General features: G+C 41.6%; 1 protein-coding gene across 3 annotated transcripts in view; it reads right to left on the bottom strand.

The window, feature by feature from the left end:
* Window positions 1-215: 215 nt before the first annotated feature.
* The window catches only part of LOC141800822 (zinc finger protein 516-like), a 60,775-nt gene continuing 36,592 nt past the window's right edge, over window positions 216-24,398 (bottom strand). For 2 of the 3 annotated variants that reach the window (XM_074683628.1, XM_074683627.1), the window contains exons 2-5: window positions 19,671-21,966; window positions 13,347-14,675; window positions 7,417-7,521; window positions 216-1,745 (exon numbers count right to left, since the gene is read on the bottom strand). In XM_074683628.1, coding sequence (XP_074539729.1) covers window positions 1,558-1,745; window positions 7,417-7,521; window positions 13,347-14,675; window positions 19,671-21,420 — 3,372 coding nt within the window. In that variant the 5' untranslated portion in view covers window positions 21,421-21,966 and the 3' untranslated portion in view covers window positions 216-1,557. Of the gene's footprint in view, window positions 1,746-4,315; window positions 4,387-7,416; window positions 7,522-13,346; window positions 14,676-19,670; window positions 21,967-24,398 lie in introns of all 3 variants that reach the window. The other variant, XM_074683629.1, reaches the window with a different exon arrangement.

Raw genomic sequence — 24,398 nt, 5'->3', positions numbered from 1 at the left:
GCAGGAGTTGTTACACTTCCTTTGAAATTGACTCTTAGCATTCTCACTTAATAAATCTGTTTACTTTTGTGCTTAAACTTTCTAATTCAATGTTTTTTTGCACATTCCATATTTGTGTACTCTTTGTTAACGTTAACCATTTTTCAGCCGTAGCCAATGTTACTAAAAAGCTAGCTAAGCTCCAAGCCTGAGCTAACCCACTAGCTAAACATTCCTCATCGATGAAATGAGCTCTGTAGAAGCTCTATTATTGGTTCAAAATGCATATGTAATGTATATCAATATGTGTCAAGGAGACCAACAGGTCAGAAGGTCAATGTAACATTTTTGCATTAAATAAGTAAATTGCTGACTAGCATGAGCTGCTTGGAGTCCAACTTGTCCAATTCAGAGCTACACTTACATCTTCATTTACTTCCCTGTTTTGGATTCAGTCTCATTCAAAGTCAGAAGGTTCGGTCTTAGCAACACCCCCTAATATGAAGGAGTTATGGAGGAAAACTGCCTCCACTCAGTCCCTTCCTCTTAAATGGACAATAATTGAATGACCATAAAAAGGGTACGCTCATTTATATTGGCTATAAAAAACGCACACTCTTTTTAATGAGCACTAAAGCAGACACCCCCATTAGCATGTACTCTCTCTTTTTCTCTGTTTCTTTCTCTTTTAATCCCACCTCTCTCTTTCTCTCCCTCTTCTTCTAATCACCACCTTCACAGCCTCAGAGTGGTCACTGCACTCCCAACATTACACTCCAGAGTGGAGGGAAGTGGGTTCACAGCACACACACATACTCAGACATACGGATGTGAGTCAAGCTTGCAATGTGTCTGTTGATGAACTGCTGAGCGTCTTCTCTGTCTGATGATGGGTGTCCTGAGAAATGCACAAACTCTTACAGTAAAGCTTCAAAAGGGCAACATAGGGCGACTGCAGCAGCCATGCAACTCCACAATCACTGATTTAACTTCACTGCTAGCTTTGTTTAGTTTCCTAATTATATTTCTGTTTCTTTGTATTTTCTTTTTCATACCTCCAAAATGGCAGCAAGAGGTCACTTTTCGACATTTCCAGAACCTTCTCTCTTTTTTTTTTTAAGATGAGGTAATCTACACACAATAAGCTCATTCTGTCCAACTTTCATTTTAAGAGCAAGAGAAGCAAAAAGTCAATCAGTAGTTTTCTGATGAGAGACTTCACAGTTCCCTCTCCATTTTTCTGTGTGGGGAACTTTTTTTAACCTGTGTGCACAGCTGACAACTGAATCACCAGATTCATCTTTCAGTGAGTAGATAAGACACTCTTGTCATTCATGTCCTTACACCCTATGATTTACATTTTAACATTTTCTTGCAGCGCTTTTACCAGCTTCTCATATGAGGGAAATACAAATTTTCAAAAATTACAGGGGGCCATCATCGTAGAAAATTCTTCAGAGTTCATTAAAGATGGTTTGAGCAGAAAAGCCCGGGTCTATCTTCAGGTTCCAAACAGTGATGGTGTCTCTGGGTTTGTTTGATTCCCTGATTAGTCTGCCCGCAAGTCCAGATCCAGATCTATTTGATGTTGGGTGGATGTTTGGCATCCAGAGCTCTTTGCTCCTCCTGGCTCAGTGACAAGCTCCTCGAGTCTGGGTACTGGCTGTTGTCAAAAGGCATATGGTGGACACTCTGGACGTGCGTCTTTAGGTTCCCTTTTTGAGAGGCTCGGTATGGGCAGAGCTGGCAGCAGAATGGCCTCTCCCCTGGTGAACACACAAACAACACACACATTAAAGATAAAAGGTCAGGGGTAAGCCAGAGAGGACATTATATAGAGAGTTTGGAGATTCTTGGAGAGGATTCAACGAGACAGGACAGTGTGAAACACAGGGGATGGCTGCAGCTGGAGCAGCATGGGGAAAACAAGGAAACACAAAGACAAACATGAACTGAGACTCATGAGACTTGAAGTAAGAGACATTATGCAGATTGAAAAAAGGCACCCTCAATTAATTTCCTTGACTAAATATTAATTAAGCTTCACTATAGGTAGGCTAAACCTCCACCTGCAGATGAGCTCCAAACGTCGCCTGTCTAAAAAGTCCTACTTTGGTCTTAGTCCATCTCTCTCAATCACCCAGGCCACCCTGTGTCCCACACACACATACACACACACGTAAGCACACAAACCATAGTCCCATTTCTAATTAGACTGACCTACAATGGCACCAATACCTCTGTGAAAATATAAAAAAAATAACAAAATAATAAGCAACACACACCTGAAGAAAACAAATGAGATTGCCATTTAATTGCACCTAATTATCATTTTGATAAATGGAAGCGTATCAAAGCGGGAAAACAAATGACTCTCCCTGCCCCCTCCCGCACCCTTCTCCCTGAAGAAGAAACAAGGAAATATAGCTGTTATCATACATCATCAGAAACACAACGGAGAGGAAGAAAGAAGGAAGAGGAAGAGAGAGATAAAAACAAAAAAAAGGTATAATTAATCACATGAAAATCTAAGGAAAAAAAAACAGCTGGAGAGACGGTGAGGGCGAGACGTGGGAAGAAAGCGAGAACCTCCACGACATCGTCCTGCGAGGAAACATCGCTGACGGAACCGGTGCACTACATTATACTAAAGGTTATCGTCACCGTAAAGCAGCGTCAACACTACATCTAATTGGACCCCTCCGCCGTGCCTGCTCCCATCATTCATAGCGTGCGGTAAATCTGAATCCATGTGGGTGTGTGAGTGTGTGATTAATTAAGATGGAGGCACGGCGTGTGGAAACCAGTACTCTCCGAATGTCAAAGCAAAACAGATTTACTCCTCTGTTTCCTCTGCCTCGGTGCTCGTCTCTGTGAGTCAACGTGAATCTGAAATGTCACTTAAACTTTGAGGGATTGTATCTGTGAACCTTTGAGTTTGTTAAAATCTTAATCCAATTACAGCTCACATTGTTTTTCTTTTCCAAAGTGTTGACCAAAAATGATCTTTTTAAAGGCTTTTCTGAAGCTCATTTTCTAATATAAACTGACTGTTCCTTTCAGTTTATACACTAGAAACTCAAGAGACAGAACTCCTTGAATCAAGCAGCTGAGCGCATTTTTTTACCATCTTGTTTTGACTTTTTTATTCAACCAGGTGTTCAAAACAACAGCCTGTTATCCCAATTCCAATTAGTTAATAAAATGGAGAAATTACTGTAAAATGTAGGCTAAGCCACTGTACAGCAAGAGCAGCTGTATCAAGATTCAAAGGTTTTTATTGTCAATTTTCTATATTTACGAAGGTATACAAAAAATTAAAATCCTGTTTCCCTCTTTTGTCAGTATGGAAAAATATATAAATTTTTAAAAATATATATGTATGATTACATTATAGGTAAATTAAGTGCAGTCTACAAAAATCCTCAGTATGAGCCTTCGATGTCATCCTGTGAGATGTGGAGGAGCTTATTGTCCGTCAACTTTCCTCTGATGTCAGTCATGTTTTAAGCTAATGATGCTGTGTTTGAGGTTTTAAGATGTTAAAACTTAGAAAAACTGGCAAATTCTTAGACCTACATCAATTTAACAGAATTAAAAAAAAAAAAAAACTGTTAGGAGAAATACCAGACACAATGTGGAGCTGAATTTCAAGCTAAGTTTCAAAGTAAATGACATGTCTGTTAGCATATTACACAGAGCGATTCTTTTTACCATTAATTTTTTGGCTAGTAGACAGCTAAATGCTAACAGTAGAGTTTGACTGTGTTTAGCCATTTGTTGTAAAAAGTTAGCCAGGTCAGAGCTAAAGTTAGCTTTTAGCTAATGTTAGCTTGTAGCTCAAGGCAGCTGGTGGGTTAACAAATAAAGCAAAAACTTAACTTTCAGATATCAGTATCTTATAGTTTTCAGTCCCAAACTAGCAGTCCCTTAATTTATATTATAACATGAAATTGTTTTGGCTTCTTGCCCAAGCGTGGTGTCAGAGGGGAATGGCCACAATGTGAATAAGATGCATTGATAATTTAAGGAACAGCAAAGCTTGAAGTTTCATTAAAACATGACAAAAGTGTTTTAAGTGAAGCGTTTCAATCAGCCAGCTGTGATCTGTACGCTGGATACACTCGCTGTGATCCAGCAGCATGTGAGAATGCAAGGTGTTAATTCAAATGCAGAGGGTGCCACACGTGACTGTTACATTTTAAAAAGTCAACACTGACAAAAAGGATGCGACACACAGATACACACGCACACACATGCGGAGTTGACATGACAACAAAAAGAAGAACAAGCGGAAGCGATGAGAGAGCCCGGTGTTAGCCATCGTGCCACATACTTGTTTGGGAGCTTCAGAAGCGGTGGTGTGAGCGTCAGTACCTCTGTGGAGTCCGTTAAAATCAAACCCAACTGTGGGGGGAGAAGGAGGATGGAGGGGGGAGGAAAAGGAGGAGGAAGAAGTGGAAGAGGAGGATGAGGAGGAGGAAGGGGAGGAGGGCATTCGGTTAAAAGCGCTACCAGATCCACACAAGCATCTTTTTTGTTTAATTTAATCCCATCAGCACCCGCACAAGGCAGTGTTTGCCACCAGCACCCTTGCTAATAGAGGGGAGCTGGCAGTGATGATGATGGTGATGATGGTGCTGATGATGGTGATGGAACCTGGTGGAGGAGAGTCAGTGATTTAATATGACGCATGTTAATAGAGGCCTCGGGGTTGCTGGCCTTTTCTGCGTGTGCACGTCCATGCCGAAGACAAGCATCGGTGACAACATTAATTACAGCCTCAGTGAGTGTTTACAGACCCTATGCATGGCTGTGATGTGTGTGTGAGTGAGTGTGTGTGTTTGTGTGTTTGTTCATGCAGTGTGTTCAATACGGCTCCGGGGAAAGCTGAGCTCTGCATCACTTACCATTTGGCCTCTGTCACTTGGAATCACTGGCCGTGCCACATATCATTCACACTCTCTATAAAGAAGCTACTTATCACACTGTCCACTGTGATCACTGCCAGCACGGGTGATGGACATGACAGGGCAGGGGAGGGAAGGAGAGGAGAGGAGAGGAGAGCAGAGGAGGACGTAGGAGGAATGGCGAGGGGTAAAGACAAAAAAGTAGAGGAAGAAAAAAGAGGAGAAAACATGAGAGGAGAACACAAACAAGAGGAAACAGAAGAAGAGGAAGAAGGGAGGGTGCAGATAGAAAGAAAGAAAAGCAAATTGAGTAAATAAAAACAGAAAAAAGAAGGATAAGAAGGTCAAAGCTGAGGGGGAAAGAGGAGTAAGGTAGAGACAGTGTAGGGGATAAGAAGGAAGGAAAGGAGACAAGAAATTAAGGCAACACGAAATTAAATATGTGGTGAAGAAAAAAATAAGGAAAGAAGAGAAGAAGCAGAGAAATAAGAAAAAAGAAAAAGGATGGAAACAGCACTAAAGGAGGAAAGGCAAGAAGAAAACATCAAGAAAAAGTGAAGGGAGCAGCAGAAAGTGGAGGAATGAGGTAGAGGTATGTCTAAATCAGCCTGTTCAGTGAATGGCATCAGGACACATGCAAATGTACTCATCGGGCTGGCGTGGACAAATGCTGCTCTGTCTCATTAGAATGCACAATTCCATCTCTCTAATTGACATGTGATTAATAATGTATACAATTTGTCACAGGTCAGTATCCGGAGCAAATCATGTTTCAGTTTAAAAAATAGAGACAGCTGCCCAGCCCAGGGCGGGGACGACTCACAGACCGCCTGTCACACTCAGCTGAACAAAAAGATCTGCTGTGATTTATTTGGGAGAGTCAGACGATGAAATATGTTGAGAATGTGAATCCCCATGCATTTATTCTCTATATCTCATGCGAGTGTTTCTGGGTGAATAAATAGCTGCGAGGATGATGATGTGTGTGCGCAGGTGGCACGGAGATGAGTGACTGTTGAAGGAGTGTTTAAAAAAGTGGGAACTTTTAGTTATACATGAATAAAAAGTAGCTAATAAGGTTGTTCTTCTGTTTCAGGCTGAACTTTTTGAACTTAGATGTCTCTTTGGTCGCATGTCTAACTCCTTCAGACCTTTGATTTTTTTTTTTTGTCTGAGATTGATGCTCTGCAACTTCACTACAAACCATATGATTTACAAAGCTTCTTTTAATTCGTCCTCTTCTTTTCTGTTCACCGCTGATTCTTTAAACTTGTAGGATTTGGTCCTTTGGTTGCATGGGGACAAAACTCGTGTTACCCCATGAACTCATTGTCTTTTCGACCAATGTTCTCCCTTCCACGGTCTGAGTCACTCAGTCATTTGAATCGCACCTTGCTGCTGAATTGCATGAAAATTTACAGCTGTTTTAGCTCTGTAGCACAAGAGACTTAAATGTCAGTAGGATTATAACTGGTAAGTTCATTATTATAACTGGTGAGTTCAAATATTTAAATATATATATATATATATATATATATATATATAAACAACTTCTAATTCACTAAAAAAGTGACCTTTCATTAATGATAGGACTACCAGCCTTTTCATTAATAACAAGTGATCTTAATAACTAAAGCTCCTGTCATAAACTTTCAGGTTGTGTCCTGTTTGGCGCCCCCTGTGGACAGGTGGTGCCTCATCTTACTGATTTTGTCTTGCACATGTACTGTATAAGTACATGTACACAGCTTGTACTGTGATTTCAAGGCAGGATATGTGTGTCCCTTTTGTGCCTTGTTTGCAATGTGTAACACATGTAGGCAAAGTGGTAATAAGAAGTCAATAGGTCAAAACAGTACCATGCTTTTTGTTTTTTTGCATGTCTGAATGTTTGTGTGTGTGTTTGTGCCCCTTGCACTCCCACAATGCCACAACTTCATGCGTAATCACATACTAGGACACTGATATTATGCCATTTCAGGGGGCAGTGTGCAAGTACAAAGGAGGAGTTATGGTCTGACTCTTTTCCAGAGCTTTAACAGAATTGCAGAGTGTAAAAGGCTAAACACTGATAATTATCATTCAGTTCATCAATTCCACAGACACCTGCCCCTCATCATAGAAAGTGATGAAAAAGTAAGTGACTTTTACAACTTGCTATTGTATATAAAGTAACATCACTTTGGCAGCCTATTTTGTAAACAGTTGAAAAATCCTCGCAGGAACTTTAAATTATGGCGTAATACCAAAGCATTGAACTGATTGTTTTATCTCCTCAACAGCTTGGTGGAATCACTTTTTATGGTTGATTCAAAGCTAACATGATCATCTGATTGCATCTAATTATTGCGTTGTTTGATTTGGAGTCTTGATAAAACAAACAGATCTATTGATGAAAAGCAGAATAGTGTAAAACTTTTTAAAACTGGTAGGGTTCACTGTATTTTTTAATGATGTATCCACTATTTTGTTGTGACACTGTCAGTTTGAATATGTGCTCCTGTAAGCATGTTTAAGCTGTATTTACCTGTATGGGATCTCATATGCGTGCGCAGATGGCTGGGTTGACTGAAACTCTTCCCACACTCGTGGCAGAAGTACTGTCCCTGCCGCATGAGAGACCTCAGCATCCCTGAATACAAACACACACAGACAGGACAGTCAAATATACAATTATACTGAGTACCAGGGTTAAAAATCACATCTTTAACTGAGGGGTGATGGAAAACTTATTATTCACCTCTCAATCGAAAGAGGTTGAATACAACACATGAAGACTCAGGCGCCAAATATACCCCCTAACCTTTATGTTCAAAAAACGTAAATTTAGTTTCAAGGGTTTGAAAAAGAAGGGGTTTTTTTCTAAAAAAAAAAAAGTTGCATGTTGACATACAAAGGCCAACGTGTCCTTAAATCACACATGCTTTGAATTCCCATGCCAGATTTCACATGTGACTTTTCCTGAGACGAGTATTTGAAAAGGTGAACATCAGCATCAGTTTATTCCCAGTCAGAAGACATTTTCATGTTTGCAGAGATTGAAGGAAGACGTAAAGGTCAGTAATGGGCAGAGAGTGAGTGGGTGTACAGAAGCGCAGAGGCCGGCTGAGGCGGTGGAGGTAGGTAGCGTCAGTAGTGGACTTGCTCAGGCATCATTAGTATGTCTAATGTGTCATTATGAGCGGCTGGCTCCAGGGGCTGGACTGCAGCTGTCACACAGCATCATCTCAGAGGCTGACAGCCAGACACACACAGCACACACACACACCGCATAAATTACAGGCAATTAAAACGCCCCGGCTGTGATGTGCCCGCTCCGCTGCCCGTGTGTCACATGTCAGGTGTGTGTTTATGCATGTGTGTATTTCAAGAGTTGTACATATGTGTGTTTGGTCCGAGGGAGGAAAGTGAGGCATAGGCTGGGGCACACACTGGCTACTTTCACACACAAATACAGTGTGACAGAAAAACACTCATTTCATATGCACAAGACATCTTCCCATGTTAATGGGTCACCGTGGAAAAAGAAACTTGTTGAATTTTGATGACTTGAGAACGAATAAATTCTGTCATCTGACACAACATCATGAGAAATCGGGAATGTTTTCACTTTGTCACTTTGTTAGTGGAGGTGGTGATAAGATAAAATCGTTAACACTTTGTCAGTATCACTTTGTCAGTATGTTGGACTCATCTTTATGATTAGTCTGAAACAAAACTAAGTCAATGAATAAAATACCTTGCACTTCCTGTTCCATGAAAAATGTGCTTAAAGTTGAACAGATGAGTATCATTCTTATCTTTAACAAGCTAACAATTCATCCATGTCAGTGCTTCACCTGATGGCAACTTTTGCAGGTAGACATAGCACATTTATCAGCAAACAAGGAACTACAAACTGTCTGACAGAATAAAAAACTGATTGTGAGATTAGAAAACAAAAAGTCAATAATACATGCCATGCTCTGCCGGTGTCGTGGACAGAATGAAAACATTAAATGAACACCTTGGGGGTTAAAAATGATGTCCCAGGCATTTAAAATTAAAAGTTTATGCACTTGTTGCTGCATTTGTGTTCATGAATTTCTGATGATCATCGTGTCCCTATCTGAGTTTGTCAGTCATGTTTCCCAATGTTCCTGCAGTGATCACACACAGACCTGTGATCTGAAACTGAAACTTGACTACTAGGGACGTCCCAATACAGATTTTTCAACTTCCAATCCCATCTGATTTTTTCATATGTTTCGCTGATACTGATCCGATACCTTTCTCGGATAAAACCTGTACTTCGTTGGATGAAATAACAAATCATATTTGTTGTATTAAAGTGAGCCCTGTTGGTACCTCCTCAAAAACACTCACTTTACAAATGTTGCAAGATGCTGTTTAACTATCACTGCTTTCCAAAGCGAAGTAGTCCCACACAGCAGACATGTTTGCAACATGGTTTGAGCAGCTGTAAAGTGTGACGGTGCTGAAAACATGTGAAAACTGGATTGTCCCAATCACACAACAAATCCAATGTTCTCTGATCCTCCAAAAATAGCCATATTCGGCACCGGTGTATCAGAGCGGGACATCCCTGCTGACAACATGTTAATGCATTGTCTGTATGCTAGTTCATATGTATTCTAAAAGAGAACACAGGATGTATAAAACCAATATCTTTATCCGTTGTTGCTGTTGTTGTTGTTGATGTTGTTTTAAATAATAGTTTAAATGTGTTCAAGCTTTTTTTTTTCCTCAATATTGCTTTAAGAGCATACTTAGACCCAGTGACAAACATTGTGCAAATGTTTAAAACTGTATATGGGACTACACAATAAATATACAGAGGAAAATATTATTGAAAAAAAAAAAAAGAAAAATAAATGAATAAAAAAGAAAAAGAAAAAAAAAAAAAATAAATAATAATAATTAAATAATAAATACATAAAAAATCCAAATTTTAAACAAAACCAAAAATGGAAAGCTAGCTTAAATCAGAATATTTGTGTTCAAGCTTAATAAGTTAGTGTAGGGACCTTGGGACGCTACATTTTTAAGATATTTTATCTGTCAGTCTCCTAAAATCTGTGTTTTTTTCTTCTTGTGTGCACCAAATATGAAGCTGGAGCCACAGAGTGAGATTTAAAGATAGCTGGATACCACGGACGACACAGTGAATATTAGCAACACAAACACATGCAGATGCTCTCCTGTGCCCTCCTATGCTGACAGATTACAGGACCTGGGGAAGCAGGAGTGCTCTTAGCAAGGGAAAAATGTACCACACACCCCCAAGCACTGAGGCAGGTATGCATATGGCTGGGCCTGGTCGTTGTGTGTGTATGTTTGTGGTGCATAGAGGAAGCGGGGGGCATCAGGACAAGGAGGACAGGGAGGTGACTGAGAGTGTCTCTGGCAACCGAACTGCTGGCCTCTGGATACTCAACTTGTACTCTGGGCAGCCAGCCCTTCTCACTGATGCACTAATGAAAGACAAGACAGAGCTGGATGGAAAGCACAAGCAGACACACACTCTCATACCGTTATTACGGGGAGAAACGGGAGAAAGACTCAGTTTACTCAAAAAAGGTCACTTTATAGCATGTGACTCAAAGGGCTAAGGCGCAGGGTGATGATATGCGCCTGGACGGGTGACAGCAATGTCATGCGTCCGCTCTGGGGCTGTTGTCTCTGACCTCTGGCTCCGTACAGCCCCACTTGACCTTAGAGACACAACTGAAAAATGGGCAAATAATGTGGATGTTCGGTAATGACCATTTCCAAAGCAGCTGGTGGGGTAATTATTCTGTCTCATCTTTCTCTTTGCCTCACATGTTCTCCCTCTCTCCGTTTCGCCTCCCTCCATTCGCATCTGTGCGAGTCTCTCGTCAGGCAGAGCCGTGACCTAAACAGTTTGTGACAGCTTTCTGGGAGAGTGGAGCTGGAGACTAGGCATGCCTCGCAGACCTGAGAGAAGCAAAGGTTCTCTCACGTCTTTCAAAGTTAAAAAAATCACACACACAAACACACATACACGTACACACTTGTGTCTAAAAAAAACACGGAGCACATATGGACACACATGCACAGGCACACACACACTGCCCCAGATTCAGCCTTTTATTTAATCTCACAAACATGCGAGCACATGTGCACTTAATGGGTCTCCTCTTCATTATTTAAACCTTGTCAGGAGCGAGCAGTTCAGGTGTCTGTCAATCACTTCCTGCCAGATGGCACGATGGTGTGAGAGACAGGCTGTGTATTCAGGGGGTGAATATGTATCAATGATTGAGTACCGTTCATATTCTAAGTCTGGATCTTTGAGACTCTTGAGGCCTTGTCTGGTATCACTCTGAAAAAACTCCGCTCTGAACGGCCAAAATGTTCAGTCATTGGAAAACATTCCTCTTCAACTCTTAACATTTGGCATTTTCTCCATAGCAGAGATCTTCGGGGCATTTTCTATTTGAGCTGATGATGAGCTAACCGAGCATTTTCCACTTAAAGACAGTGTTGTAGTCCTGGAGATCAGTGTTGGTCTGAAAGAAGACTTTTTGTTTTCCTTAAAAGGTTTTGGCCTTGTCTCTGATAACAGCATTTAACTTGGTCTTGTCCTTCAGTGTGGATGAGAGAGCCAGATATGTGACAGCAGAGTGTGGAGAAGAAGTGATGTGAGTGTGCTAAATCGCAGGTTAAACTACGAGTGCAGAGCAAATATATCTTTTCTTGCTCTGTTAGTCTTTCAATCTTTGTACTGCTTTCACCTGTAAGCCCAGACACATCAGCTGTTAAAGACACAAAAGAGCTAAATAAGGGAAAGATTTTAATAAGGAGTTGATGTTTTTAGGTAATGTCGTTTTTTTCAGATCAATATAAGGAGTATATATGGTTCAAATGATCATGACAACCAGATCTTTTTGGCTGAAGCATCCAAAGTGGGGCTGTATCTATTGCAGGATGCAAGAAGTATGTGAGCACATATAAAGCAGCAGAATTTGTTTACCCAGTCCTACGATGGCCAGTAGGTGTCAGACAATTTGCAAAATCCACAACATGAATGCAAGAGCAAAAACCAAGCAGCAACCTCCGGTCTAGGAATATGAGACAATGCTGAAGTGCTAGAATCTGCTGTTTCTCGAGTGTTTGCTTGAGGCTGGCTCCTGAAGTAGCAGAAGTCACATACCCACCAAGCCAAAAAAAGCTGTTTTTAAAGCAGAAATTAACCTATTTACAGCCTGGTTCAAAAAACGTCTCCTGTCTGAGTCGCTAATTATACTATCAGCACACACTGTACGGGGGGGAAATTTTTTTCAAACTCGTCCACTCAGAGGATATTAAGATCACGAGCTCCCCCAATAAGAGGCACAGCTGAGGGTCATGTGACCAAGAGGCACCCTATGGCTGTACACGAAGCCCTTGCCACTACCAATATGGCCGCTGTAGCCGATGTGCTTTATTTACCGTTTCAGAAACAGAGGGGTGACATCAGGGGGACTTTGTCCATGTTTTATACAGTCTATGGCAAAAACACAAATGCAAAAGTCACAACACATCATAACAGCCACAACGGAAGTTAAAAAGTTTAGTTATCCCAACAGACACAGAAAACTTGCCAAAGTAAGTAAATGACTATGATAAATAAAGTTTCATAGGGTCTCATCCTGTATTATCCTTTATAGTACTTATATATATTTTTTATTTACCGGAAAAATACTTCCATCTTATACTTAGCCTTTTGAAACAATACCGTTTAGCATTAAAGCTATATCAGTTATGGCTGAAGGTAAAAAAGAAGACAATCATTTACTTATTTTCACAACTTTTGTGTGTCCGTTAGGATAACTGTCCTCTTAACGTCCATCGTGTAGCGGCTTTTACGTTCCTGGTGTGACTTTTGCATGTGTATTTTTGCTCTTGCATTTGTGTTGTTTTGTTTGCATTCTTGTTGTTGCTTTTGCAAATGGGCTGACACCTACAGGCCAACGTAAATTCCTTCTGTAATCATCCTGTCATATTACTGTGGCTATTTTCCTTTTTACAATAAAAACTAAAAACAGATCAATATTATTGAAATCTTCAGATGTTTATTCTTTGAGGACTCAACAAAAGGTATAAATCTTCAGTTCTTTCTTTGTGTGTAAACAAACTAAACTGATGAGACCTACTATCAGCCTGCTGCAGCTCAGGATCAATATCACTAGTTTGACACAAATCCCGCCGATACTTTGGTGGCCCCAGGAGGGACCTGTTCGGCCTAAAGGCAGCCAGGGTCACCTGACCACTCCTCACCTCAAAGTATATCTGTCTATGTTTGTGTGTGTGTGTGTGGTCTTGGTCTTGGCTTTGAACAGTCTTGGTTTTGGTCTCAAACATGCACCAGTCTGGTCTTGATTATAATTCAGTGCGTACCAGCTCAGGTAATCTTTTTTATAACCCTACAAAATGAAAGACACTGCTACTCACCGGTTGGATCCAGGAGCGCATTGGCTGCACCCCAGCGGTGGTAGAGGGCAGCCAGCTCATGGGGGCTGTAGTTCTTGAGGAAGCTGAGGACGTCAGCTGGCATCTCTGGGGTTTCAGCGATCAGCTCCTGCTTCACATCCCCTCGAGCTTCAGAGAGCAAAGAAGAGGCAGAGGAGGAGGAGGAAGAGGATGAGGAGGAGGAGGGGGGATTCTGTAGACTGCCTCCATGTGCCTGAGAGGCTCCATAGTTGAGTCCTGCTGCAGAGCTGTGGGTGATGGTGCTCGGCCTGGTAGCGTTAGCCCGGCCCTGGCTGTGGTGAGAGTTGGGTTGGTGAGGGGAACCCCTGGCTCGGCTGTACTCTGCTAGGCCATGTTTGCTCGTTAGCATGAAGCCCAGGCCCTCCTGAGGCATCATGTAGCGGTCAGGGACTCGGGATGGAGGAGCTGAGCTGGGGCTCGGGGCTGAGGAACGTGAAAGGGCTCCGGTGCTTTTCTCCAAGGAGCTTGAGGAAGAGGAGCTTCCATGGGGGTAAATTTCCACTTTAGGTCTGACGCGAGACTGAGGACTCTCTGTGTGTCTGCTGGAGCTGCTGCCTGGTCGGACAGGGACTCTCCCAGCTTGGGAGCCTGAGTTGGATGAAGAGCCTCTGGAAAACGAGGATGAGGGAGCAGCAGAGGATGATGACGGAGCGGCTGCTTGACTTTGGATCTTACTCTTTTTTAGAACCTCGCTTGAGTAGTTTGGGGGCCGGGTGCGTTGGGTGCGCATAAGCGGAGGCAGTGGCGGACACTCCTTCCCCTCCAGGACTGGCGGGGGACCAGTCCGTCTCCTAGAGGACGATGAGCTCTCCTTTGAGGCCTTGGTGTTGTTTTTCAGGGCCCACTTTGGAGCGAGGTTGGAGCTACTGCTGCTGATGCGGTGAGCCACAGTCTGGTGCATCCAGAGCACCTCAGGGTAGCGGGTGGAGTGGGAGCAGAGTGAACACTTGTGGCTGAGGAGGCCTTTCCTGTCCAAGCTCAGGGAGTTGACGCCCCTGCAGCCCTCAGCCCTCACACACAGATCCACAGGGGTCAAACTGGGATCGAGCGGGGAGGATCGAGCTGACCGGTAACTTGAGGGTGAGGCGGAGTTGTTCAATCCGTGAAGCAGTGCATTCTTCAGCTTTGGGTAACCACCAGGGGTGCCCCTGCCGGAGCTGGAGCTGGGGCTGGGGATGGGGCTGGGTCTATCATCGGGGGCAGCTGGGTGCTGGACACGACCATGAGCGGAATAGCTCTGGAGCTCTGTGGTGACAAAGTCAGACAGGCTGCGGATGTACGGCTTCTCATCTGTGGGGAAAATCAAAACAACAGAAAGGTCAGTGAACGCAGGAACAAGACTTACTGTGATCCACCCCCAGATGTAACTTAAAGGAAAAACCACCAGGTGGCACTGTTGCACAGTTATATTTGCGATATAATTGTGATACAATGTTTGGAGCAACACAAAGTGATCCTGCAGCCAAAATACACCTTAAAACATGTTTAATGTTAGGCTGTGTCATACAGGTGCAGTTATTTCTACACTAATTGTTAAATTTTATCTGTCTTAAATTGATTAAACACAACATTATAAACAATACTGCAAAATTACACAAATTTTATTTATAATTACTTATTTTTTTCTTTTTGTTGGGCATATGTTATACGATCATTTTTCTAGAAGGCTTTGAGATGGATTTTGATAAGTTGCACATGAGCCAGTAAATTCTGGTGGAGCTTGAAGTGCAGTTCTACAACTTCTCCACAAGGTGGCGACTGTAACCTGTCTGATTGAAAAGGGAAGTTTACTGAAGTCACAGCAATAGAGTTCTTCATTTGAGGAGTGAAAACATGCCAACAGAGGAGAACAAGAATGACTGAATGAGTTATATTCAGAGTGTAAGCAAAGGATGATTAAGAGTGTATGAATACACAGATATCCTTATGCTAAAATAGAGATGAAAGGACCAGTAAATTTTAATAATACAAGGCAATGTAGCCTGGTCTTATCTAGCACACACTGAGGAGTCCATTGATCTAACAGATCAGTAACCTCTACTCTTCTTTTCCACAAACCACCTGGCATCTGTTTTTCATTTGGCTTCAAGTTGGCAGTACTCTCAGCTCAGACTCTGCCAGGGTGAAGCTCTGAATGCTGAGGGCTGAATGGTTTAGTGGGGAATGTGTGAATGGTTGCTATTGGGTATGTATTGGTCTTGTGTAAAATTAATCAGAAATTAAGTGTTTCAGTGTTTTTTTAAAGCTTCACACATCAAATATTTTTTTGCACTTTTTAAAAAAGTCAGTGCATCTGTAAAAATGCATTGTTCACTTGAATTGATACAAATCAGCTACATTTTTGCCTATTTTTTGCCTCCTGTGTTGTGAAAAAACAGAATGATCTTTAGCTTCACATGTATCCCCATTTTCACATAGACGTGGAGTTGATCTGAACACTGCACCGATAGCACACCTGACGTTCTTCAGCTTCAGGAATCACTTTTGTGTGAATGTGCCTTTATTCCTTACATTTGCATACAAAAACATTACTGTAACTTCAGTCTTTATTAGACATCTGCCTGTCTGTGACTGAACTGTCCTCTGAGCGACTTTTTGTGCATTGCTTGAATCCCTCTCAATCAGGAGGTGACTCTATAAATAACCAATCCCTCTGACATGGAGCAGCTCGGCTGGCTCGATGGTAAGAAGAGTGGATGAGAGACAGTGGAGGTGTCACAGGATGTGACCTTAGAGATTAGAAAAGAGTCACAGGGGATAGAGAGAGGGGCCAGGGACAAACAGAGGGATGGATGAAAAAGGCCTGTTACTATAGAGAATGATAAAATCTTGAGACACAAATTGACTTTGTCATAAATATTAATGAGTTTTATCAAATTTCATCAAAAAGACTCTACAGAATTTATCCCATTAGACATATCTGTTAAATCTGCAGGTTTTGTCTCCTTCCTGTTTTATGAATTTGAACCCATTGTTGACCTCACACTGCAATTTCTGAAACCTGACACCATGTCTGTACATTTTGAGACCAATTTCAACAGAGAGCAGCTAAAACCAAACCTAACCAGAGAACACTACAATTTTTGTTTGTTTCAGGCTAATTGCTCTTTTTTTTTAGTAAAGATCAACAATGAATGATACAAGGAAACAGAGACAGATTTTTATGGCGAAGAAATAAAAGGGAGAGCAAAAACCATATTCACACACAGATAAGGGGGGTGAGGGGAGTTTCCTGAGACAGGAAGACCTGAAATAGCTCACAGCTCGATCAGGCCTGAAGAAATGTTGCTGCTATTTTTGAATGTCTGTTCTAACAGGGAGGAATGGAAGCAATCACTACAGCTCTTTGCTATCTGCTCACCTAACCTGCACAAGCAGTGTTTTCAGAGGGGTTGTGAGATTAAAAAGAAAAAATGAAGACCACAAAGCTCTGAAGCGCACACACAGGAATCCTTTCTTTAGCCTATTTCAGTCATGATTATGGGTGTTTTTGCCCTTGCATGGATAGGTTTCTCTTTTTGCTCTGCTGTGTTTATTGGTTGTGAGGTGAAAAAATGACAGGCATTCCAAAAATGCCCTCTTCTCCTCTGACATGCCACTGAAGTCACAAGGTTTCACTTAGCAGTGAGCTGGATTGCTCTGTGATATGAAATAACCGCCCTGTTGTAAACAGAGCTTCCAGGGGCAGTTAAGTTTTATTGACAGTGTTTGATAGTAATTTTGGGCAGCTCTCTATAAAGAGCCTCAGTGGGCTGTAATCTTGACATTGTGCCACATGGGGGCTCCACTTCCCACTCCATAGAAACTGATGTTGTGCACCTACACAAAGCCCATTTCATCAGCAGATGTTTACTACAGAGCGACATAGTCAGGGGCCTTAAAGGGCACACAGACATTTCTGTCTCTTAAAAACCCCACAGAGCATGTTTCTGTGGCTGAACTTATATGTTTACCATAAATCTACCTAAATAACTCTTCCATTTGAATGACGACATGTTAGTTTAATCTGTTTTATTTACCTTAGGTCAGTAAACAACGCTTAAAGGGCAGTGATGCTCATGGTGAATAGTATAAATGTAAACAAAGAATCCACAGTGCGATGACCTCTGACTTTTTGTCATTTCACAGTTACAGAGAAATGAGCCATAAACACTCACTGTGTTAAATATCATATCCTGATTGTTCAGCACTATAGGGATTAATATTTAATACCAAAGCAACACATAGAACAATCAATCTGTTGACAGGAATTGAGCATATTTCACCTCAGCCTGTTGACACTGTAGCTAGAGGACCAGTTTCTGACCCAGGCTGGTCTTCAGAGACAGATTATAGCGTTACAGATGTAAGAGCAGCTGTAGAGCAACTGACTACAAACATTTCAGAAATGGTAAAAGTGCAGCAAGATCCCTCCTGCAAATCAGGCAACAGCAGCAGAGTTGGTAAGTTTATCTCTGTTTCAGTTCGCTGTTTAAAGTGGAGGTGATAACAGCAAAGCTTTGATGTTTGTATCATTTATATCTAAAGTAGGGATGCACGATATTATCGGCACAATATCGGTATCGGCTGATAAAAGCTTAAAAACATGTTTATCGGTATATGAAAATTTCTGCCGATAGGCACAGCCAATAAGGTGCTATTCAGTTAGGATTATTATTATTTTCCATCTGAAAAATAAGCTCCTTAAATAAAATGTAGCACTTCATTTATTTGCACTGCAGAGCTCTGTGTCTGTCACCAGGTTGTTACAGTAGCTCTAAAATAATCAAATGTAACTTGGTTATGTTTCAAAATGCATTGTACAATCAAAGTTCATGTGATCTAAAGAAATTTTCTGTCAACACTGAATGTTTTGAGTTTGAAAAAATAATACATTTCTTTTTTATGGTAAAATCAAATGTTTTTTGTCTTGTTTTATGTGTGTTTCTTAAACAAATAAGACCGTCACAATAAGAGTAACATATAAATTCCAGTACAGGATAGACTTAGCTTTCTTTACAGTGAAAAAAAAACACAAACTTGTGATTATCGGGATCGGTACGGCCAAAAGGGGTTTCGATATATCTGCATATTGGATATTGGCAAAAATCCAATATCGTGCATCCCTAATCTAAAGGTGTGCTGAGGACAGAGCTGTCAACAGAGATATTCCAGGAGAGATCCTCCTCATATTATCTCAAGTTACATGAACGGTAATATTCAATTTGGTTCAGGCTAACAGGAACCTTATGCCATCCAAGCATTACCAACTAAGGAAATGAAGGGACTATTTCTTTAAGCTGTATAAATAAATTATAGTAGTAATATAATTCTTACATCAATAAAATGTGTCAACTTGTTGATGCCTTTAGTTGGGAGATAAGAAATGTCTTCACCAGGCACTTGGTGCCTTTAAAAGTAAAATAAAGACTTATCTTTAATTTAACTTTGTCACTTTTCACGAATAGTTCCAGTCCTACACTGCATTATAACAATCACTGTAATTAAAAGTGGTTTTACTATATGTTTTTTTTTTCTGTAATTTAGAGGTATTTTTATGGTCGCTATCTTCCTTTGTATTTCGGCCTTTTAATCTTTTACCAATTTCTGTCATTTTTTGCTATTCTGTGAAGCACTTTGGACTGTGTGCTAGACTGTATGAAAGATACTCCATGTAAAGTTTAGGTTTGAATAGCAGAATATTATATTATAATATAATATAATAATATATAGCAAGAGGGACTAAAAAAATCACAAACTGTACAAAAGTAGAGGAAACATTTTGCTCATCATCATCTTGTTCTGGCTTTTTTTTATTTATCATTTTTTTTACCAAAAGTGATCTCATTTGGGTGAGAGGGTGAACATGTACTGTTACATCATCGTTACTGCCTAACTGATCCCAATGGTGGACACTTGGCATTAACAGATTGTAATGTCCACAAAGTGTAGTGCTCTTTTGACATCTGTGATGTAATGGGAACATGATTTAAGAAATACTGTATTGGAAGATTTGAAAATCAAGTCTCAAGTATTTGAGACATCAGACTTTGTGGAAAACTGTCCTCGAGGTCATAAACCAACTAAAAGAGAGGCTCAGTTTCCAACTGTTTTCATTTAGATATCATGTTGGGATCAGTGAGGTCTCCCTCTGCTGGTCATTAGAAGCAATGCAGGTGTAAGCACATCTGCACTTGCTTTAGCCAAAGAGCTACATGTGCTTTTAATACAGAATAAATCAACTATATTGTATCGCAGGTATAAATGAAGAATGGCTGGATAATAAACAGCAAGTTTGAGACTAACCTGTCATCTCTCCAGAGTTTGCTGTTCCCATCTCTGAGGCCTGGTCTCCGAGGGTGGATGCAGGTGGAGAGTCTCCATACCCGGGGGTGCTGGGCCTGCTGGGGGAGCCTGACTCTGGATCACTGGTAGAGCCCCATCTTTCATCTCTTGCAGTCCTCTCCTTGTCTCCCACAGATCCTCTACCTCCATCCTTTCTGTGGACTCGCTGGTGAACAATCATCTGGTGACGACTGCGAAACACCTTCCCGCACTCAAAGCACTCGTTTTTGGATTGTGTCTGAGATGGTCGTCTTCTGTCTTGGCGGGAGGAAGGTCTGTACTCAGAGTCACTGAGGCTCTCTGGCGTCCGGTCTCCTGATGAAGCATGGCTTCCCAAACCAGAGCTGCTCCGTCGACCTGAGCTGCTGCGTTTCTCTTGACTTTGCAAGACGAAACGACTGCTCTCCTTCTCAAACACCACTGCAGCTTCAGCAAGGGCCTCCTCACCCATACTTCCTTCTCCAAAAGAAGCTTTGTAGCTGGGTTCTACTGGCTCCACAACCTTTCCTTTCGTAGCCAGCTGCCAGGCCTGGTAGCTGCACACTGGGTCTAGCTCTGGGATTCTTTGACCTCGCATCTTGTTCTCCCTCTCGTCCTCTTCATCTGAATTCTTCAGAACAGGCTGGAGGTTGAGGAAGTCAAGATAACGTCTTTTAGCAGCAGGTGACTCGTCATCATCACCAAGTCTGCACTGGCTCTGGGACTTCCTGCCGTAGCTCAAACTGTGGACTTTCTCGTGCACCCTAAGGCTCTCTTTGTTGTGGAACAAGTTCCCACATTTGGAACACATTTGATAACTGGATGTAACTGAGCAGGTGACACTGTCAGGATCCTGAGCTACATCGTTGATGGTCATGGGAACCTCTGCTGAATCCGCCTTGGACCGTGACCTGGATCTTGTGTTGTGTGTTTTCATGTGTGATTTAAGGAACCAAGCTTCACGGAACCGTCTTCCACAGATGCGACAGCAGTGGTCCAGGATCCCGGCGTGTTTCTTCATGTGGGACTTCAGAAACCAGGCCTGGGTAAAGACTTGGCCACAGGTCTCACAAGGGAAGGTGCCATCGCTTTGAGGTTGTACGGTATCAGAGTCTGACATAGTCTCCTCCTTGATTATAGTCTCCTCCTCTGCATCTGCTGTTATGTGGACCTTTTCTATGTGGCTGAGGAGCTGGTCTTCTCGCAGAGCCTCGTAGCCACAAAGGCGGCAACAGAAAGGCCTCTGGTCAGTGATAGACTTCTCTCTTTTCATGCTCCTCCCCGGGGCTTTCCTTCGATTCTCTTCACTACTGTCCCCATTGATCACCCGGTTACAGGCCGAGCTGCTCTTCGTCGGACTTGTACCTCCATCGAGACCCTCTGACACACTCATCTCCTCTTCCTCAGCACCACCGTCTTCATCTTCATTGGAATGGTGGCTAGACAGCGTGCCCAGTTTGTGGCTCCGGATGTGGACTTTGAGGTTGCCCTTCTGAGAGGCTCTGTGGTCACAGTAGGGGCATTTGTAAGGACGAGCCCCTGTGTGGCGTCTCATATGCTGCGACAAGGAGCTGAGGAATGGGAAGCTTCGCCCACAGATGTTGCAGTTGAAAGCCCCGGGGGTTTTATCATCCCCAGCTTCAACCTCGTGCTCATGGTTGCCCCCAAGTAGCTTCTCTTTCAGACCTCCCTCCTTGGTCTCCATCAACTCAACGCCCTCTCCAGTATTCATCGTACAAACTTATCAACCCACTCCACCCGGCCTTTCACAAGCTGAATGAAACCTAAAACTCCTGCTATCTACAGCTTTGCATCTAGGGATATCTAGTGTGTCTTTGTTGGTCAGTTCAAATGCTATCTACCCTCAGTCATTCAGAGATTGAGCTGCTTTTACAGCAGCTTATTCAGTAGCCTCCAGTCAGTGGACGTAACACCATCTATCCATCTTTATCAATAAATCAGTGGCTCAAACTACCTGAACACCACCAGCATCACAGAGAGCGATGTCAGACAGATTGATGTAGTAAATGTAAACTCAGGTTCATGTTAATTAATATTAAACTGATGTTATGAAAGTCTTTGTCAGTAGAAAGCAGAAGTTGTCATTCAGTTCCTGGTCATCAGAGGAGGTCTTTTTATCAGGACAATCCACCACACTTCTTCTCTTCATTCCACAGACTTCTCTTCATTCTCCTCAGGTCTGAAGCACATGTGCATCCTTCAGGTCAAACAAGCGTGTCCTTATGTGGCCAGATCAGCAGTACTGTAAATAATCCCGCTGAAAGAAAGAGAGAAACAAAGAGCATGTAAGTAAAGCTACTGGAAGATTCCAGACTAATCCAGTAATCATTTGTCCACACACTGCTTAAATAAGGCCATGCCCACACGGAGCCAGGTATTTGGCAAACCGCATATTTTTTTTTTTATACGTTTAGGCCTGTCATTCACACAAAACCGCAGTTTTACATCACTTAAAACTTTGTTTTCTGGAAACTTGGGCCAAAGTTAAAATTTTGGAAAACTCTGGTTTCCTGGTTTTGACAGACAACAGTAAACTGAGTATTTGGTTCTTAACCTTCACAACTGAATGACGGGGGCTCATTCTGATTGGCTGGCACAGGTTTTACGTCTGGAAAACATTTGTGAATATGGGTTTAGCATGCCTTGAGCCGCACTTATTAGCGAATGTGCTTCTGCGTGTGGATGAAAGTATACCTAAAAACTCCCAAGGGGCATGGCCTAAGCAAGCTTGGATGTAGCCAGCCAGGACCACATGTATCATAAAACAGATATCCTTTGAAGTAGCAATAAATTAAAATAGAAAACAAAACTATTTTATGAGTATCATAACTAAAAACAGACTAGGGCTGCAGCTATCGAATATTTTGGTATTCGAGTATTCTACTGAAAATCCCATCGATTAATCGAGTAATCAGAAAAAATAAATTTTTGTTTAGTGCAGTTATTTTTCAAATGAAAATTTTTCTCTTTAGGAAATAGAATTTTCTGATACAGCATGTTAATAAGAGCACTTGCTTTGGTAGCTCCAAAATTTGTAAACACACTTTGACACTTTTTTTGTGCCTTGTACATCTCGTCAAATGTTGCGGACCCAATTGGCATCCGTTTCGTAGAATGACCCATTAGTCTCCAAACTCCAGAAAAGAAGCTAAATTTGTTGCTAGTTGCTATTTTGTATAAGAGGTAGCTTGAGGGGTCTGAAAACTCTCTTAATATGGCCTCAGCTCTATTTGAAATACCACTCTTTGATCTTTTTAAAAATTAAACGATTCCTCAAGGCGGAGAAAATTACTCGAGTATTTTTTTGTAATCGAGTACCTCGAATCATTAGAGGAATCGTTTCACAGTAAATCAGACTGCTACAATAGGAAGAAATTCTCAGAAAATTTGTAAAAACACATTTATAAAGATTTCCAGATTAAAGCTCCTGCAAAGAACTTCTTGTTTAAATTGACTTTGGCGCCCCCTGTGGACAAAATTAACATTGTGTTTCTTCTTTGATTAGGTCCTACAATTTGCTTGTTTTTAGAGCTAAAAAAAATCTTATCCTGCTGTCCCTCAAAGTTCACCATCTTCGATCTAAACACGCCAGTATTAACATCAGTCTGTTTCTGTAGCAGCTCCTCTACAAGGACTTTTAAAAAAAAACAATATATACAGTTATTCTTATTCAGAAGTAAAACATTAAGTGTCTTTTTTTAATTCAGTTTGTGCAAAAATCACTGACTTCAATGAGTTTATTAAAACATGACACCTGTAGTTTTCAAATCCACTATCTGTGGTTAACATATTTCTTTTTATATTTAGTTGTGTGAAAATTAATTATAGATTTGATAGGCCTGTATATGTATCATAAGTCATGTATTAAGATGGGTACAGATCTATGAAACCACTACACACGTGCATGTGAGGGCAGTGAATGCCTGCGAGGCGAGCAGGGTCGGGGTTGGGGGGGGGGCTTTGGACTGGCTGAATCGACACTTTACACAATCAGAGAGCAGAGGGGGGAGTGATGGTGGTGGTGGGAGGCTCTGTTCACATCAGCAAGATCAGCAGTGCCACCATATTCTCTCTCCCCATACTGGCCTCACACACTCGCTTCAACTGACGCTATCACATGACAGGGATCTTAAGTATACAACAGGAAGTGGCTCTTCAGACAGTTTGCTTTGCTCTATTTCTCAGACAGGAGTTGAATGGGGTCGTGTAGAGAGTCAAACAGAAAAGAGAGCACTAGAGAGAAAGCAAAAAGAGGAGAGAGGAAGAGACTTTTGTGTTGTTTTGCTTCCCTACTATCTTTATTTGATTTACTGGAGAGTTTGAAGCATTTTCATATTCTCAACAACATTTTGTTTGTGGTGCAACTCAAACTCTAAAATCCTGCTAAAATACATCATCAAGCTTTATTATTCTATACATACACCGATAAGCCAAAATGTTTTGTCCTTTTCTTGGAGGAAGGAAAAATGACAACCATACAGTGTTAACTTACTGAGAAAAGTATTTTTAGTATATTACTGTTAACAACAAGGGATTGTGGGAAAAAAAAAAAAAACAGTGATGACGCTATTGACTGAAATACAGTAATAATATTTTGAATAATTTGAAAAAGCTTTGTGTAAAATTCACAGCAACCTTTGTATAGTGTCAGGATGTGAGTGACACCAACAAGGCCAAGATGCAACGGCT

Source organism: Halichoeres trimaculatus, unplaced genomic scaffold (assembly GCF_033239565.1).
Source record: "Halichoeres trimaculatus isolate MK-OKI-2021-1 unplaced genomic scaffold, fHalTri1.1 fHalTri1_scaffold_12, whole genome shotgun sequence".
Lineage (NCBI taxonomy): Eukaryota > Metazoa > Chordata > Actinopteri > Labriformes > Labridae > Halichoeres > Halichoeres trimaculatus.
Note: the sequence above shows the minus strand (reverse complement) of the source record. Positions and strands in the feature narration are given on the sequence as shown.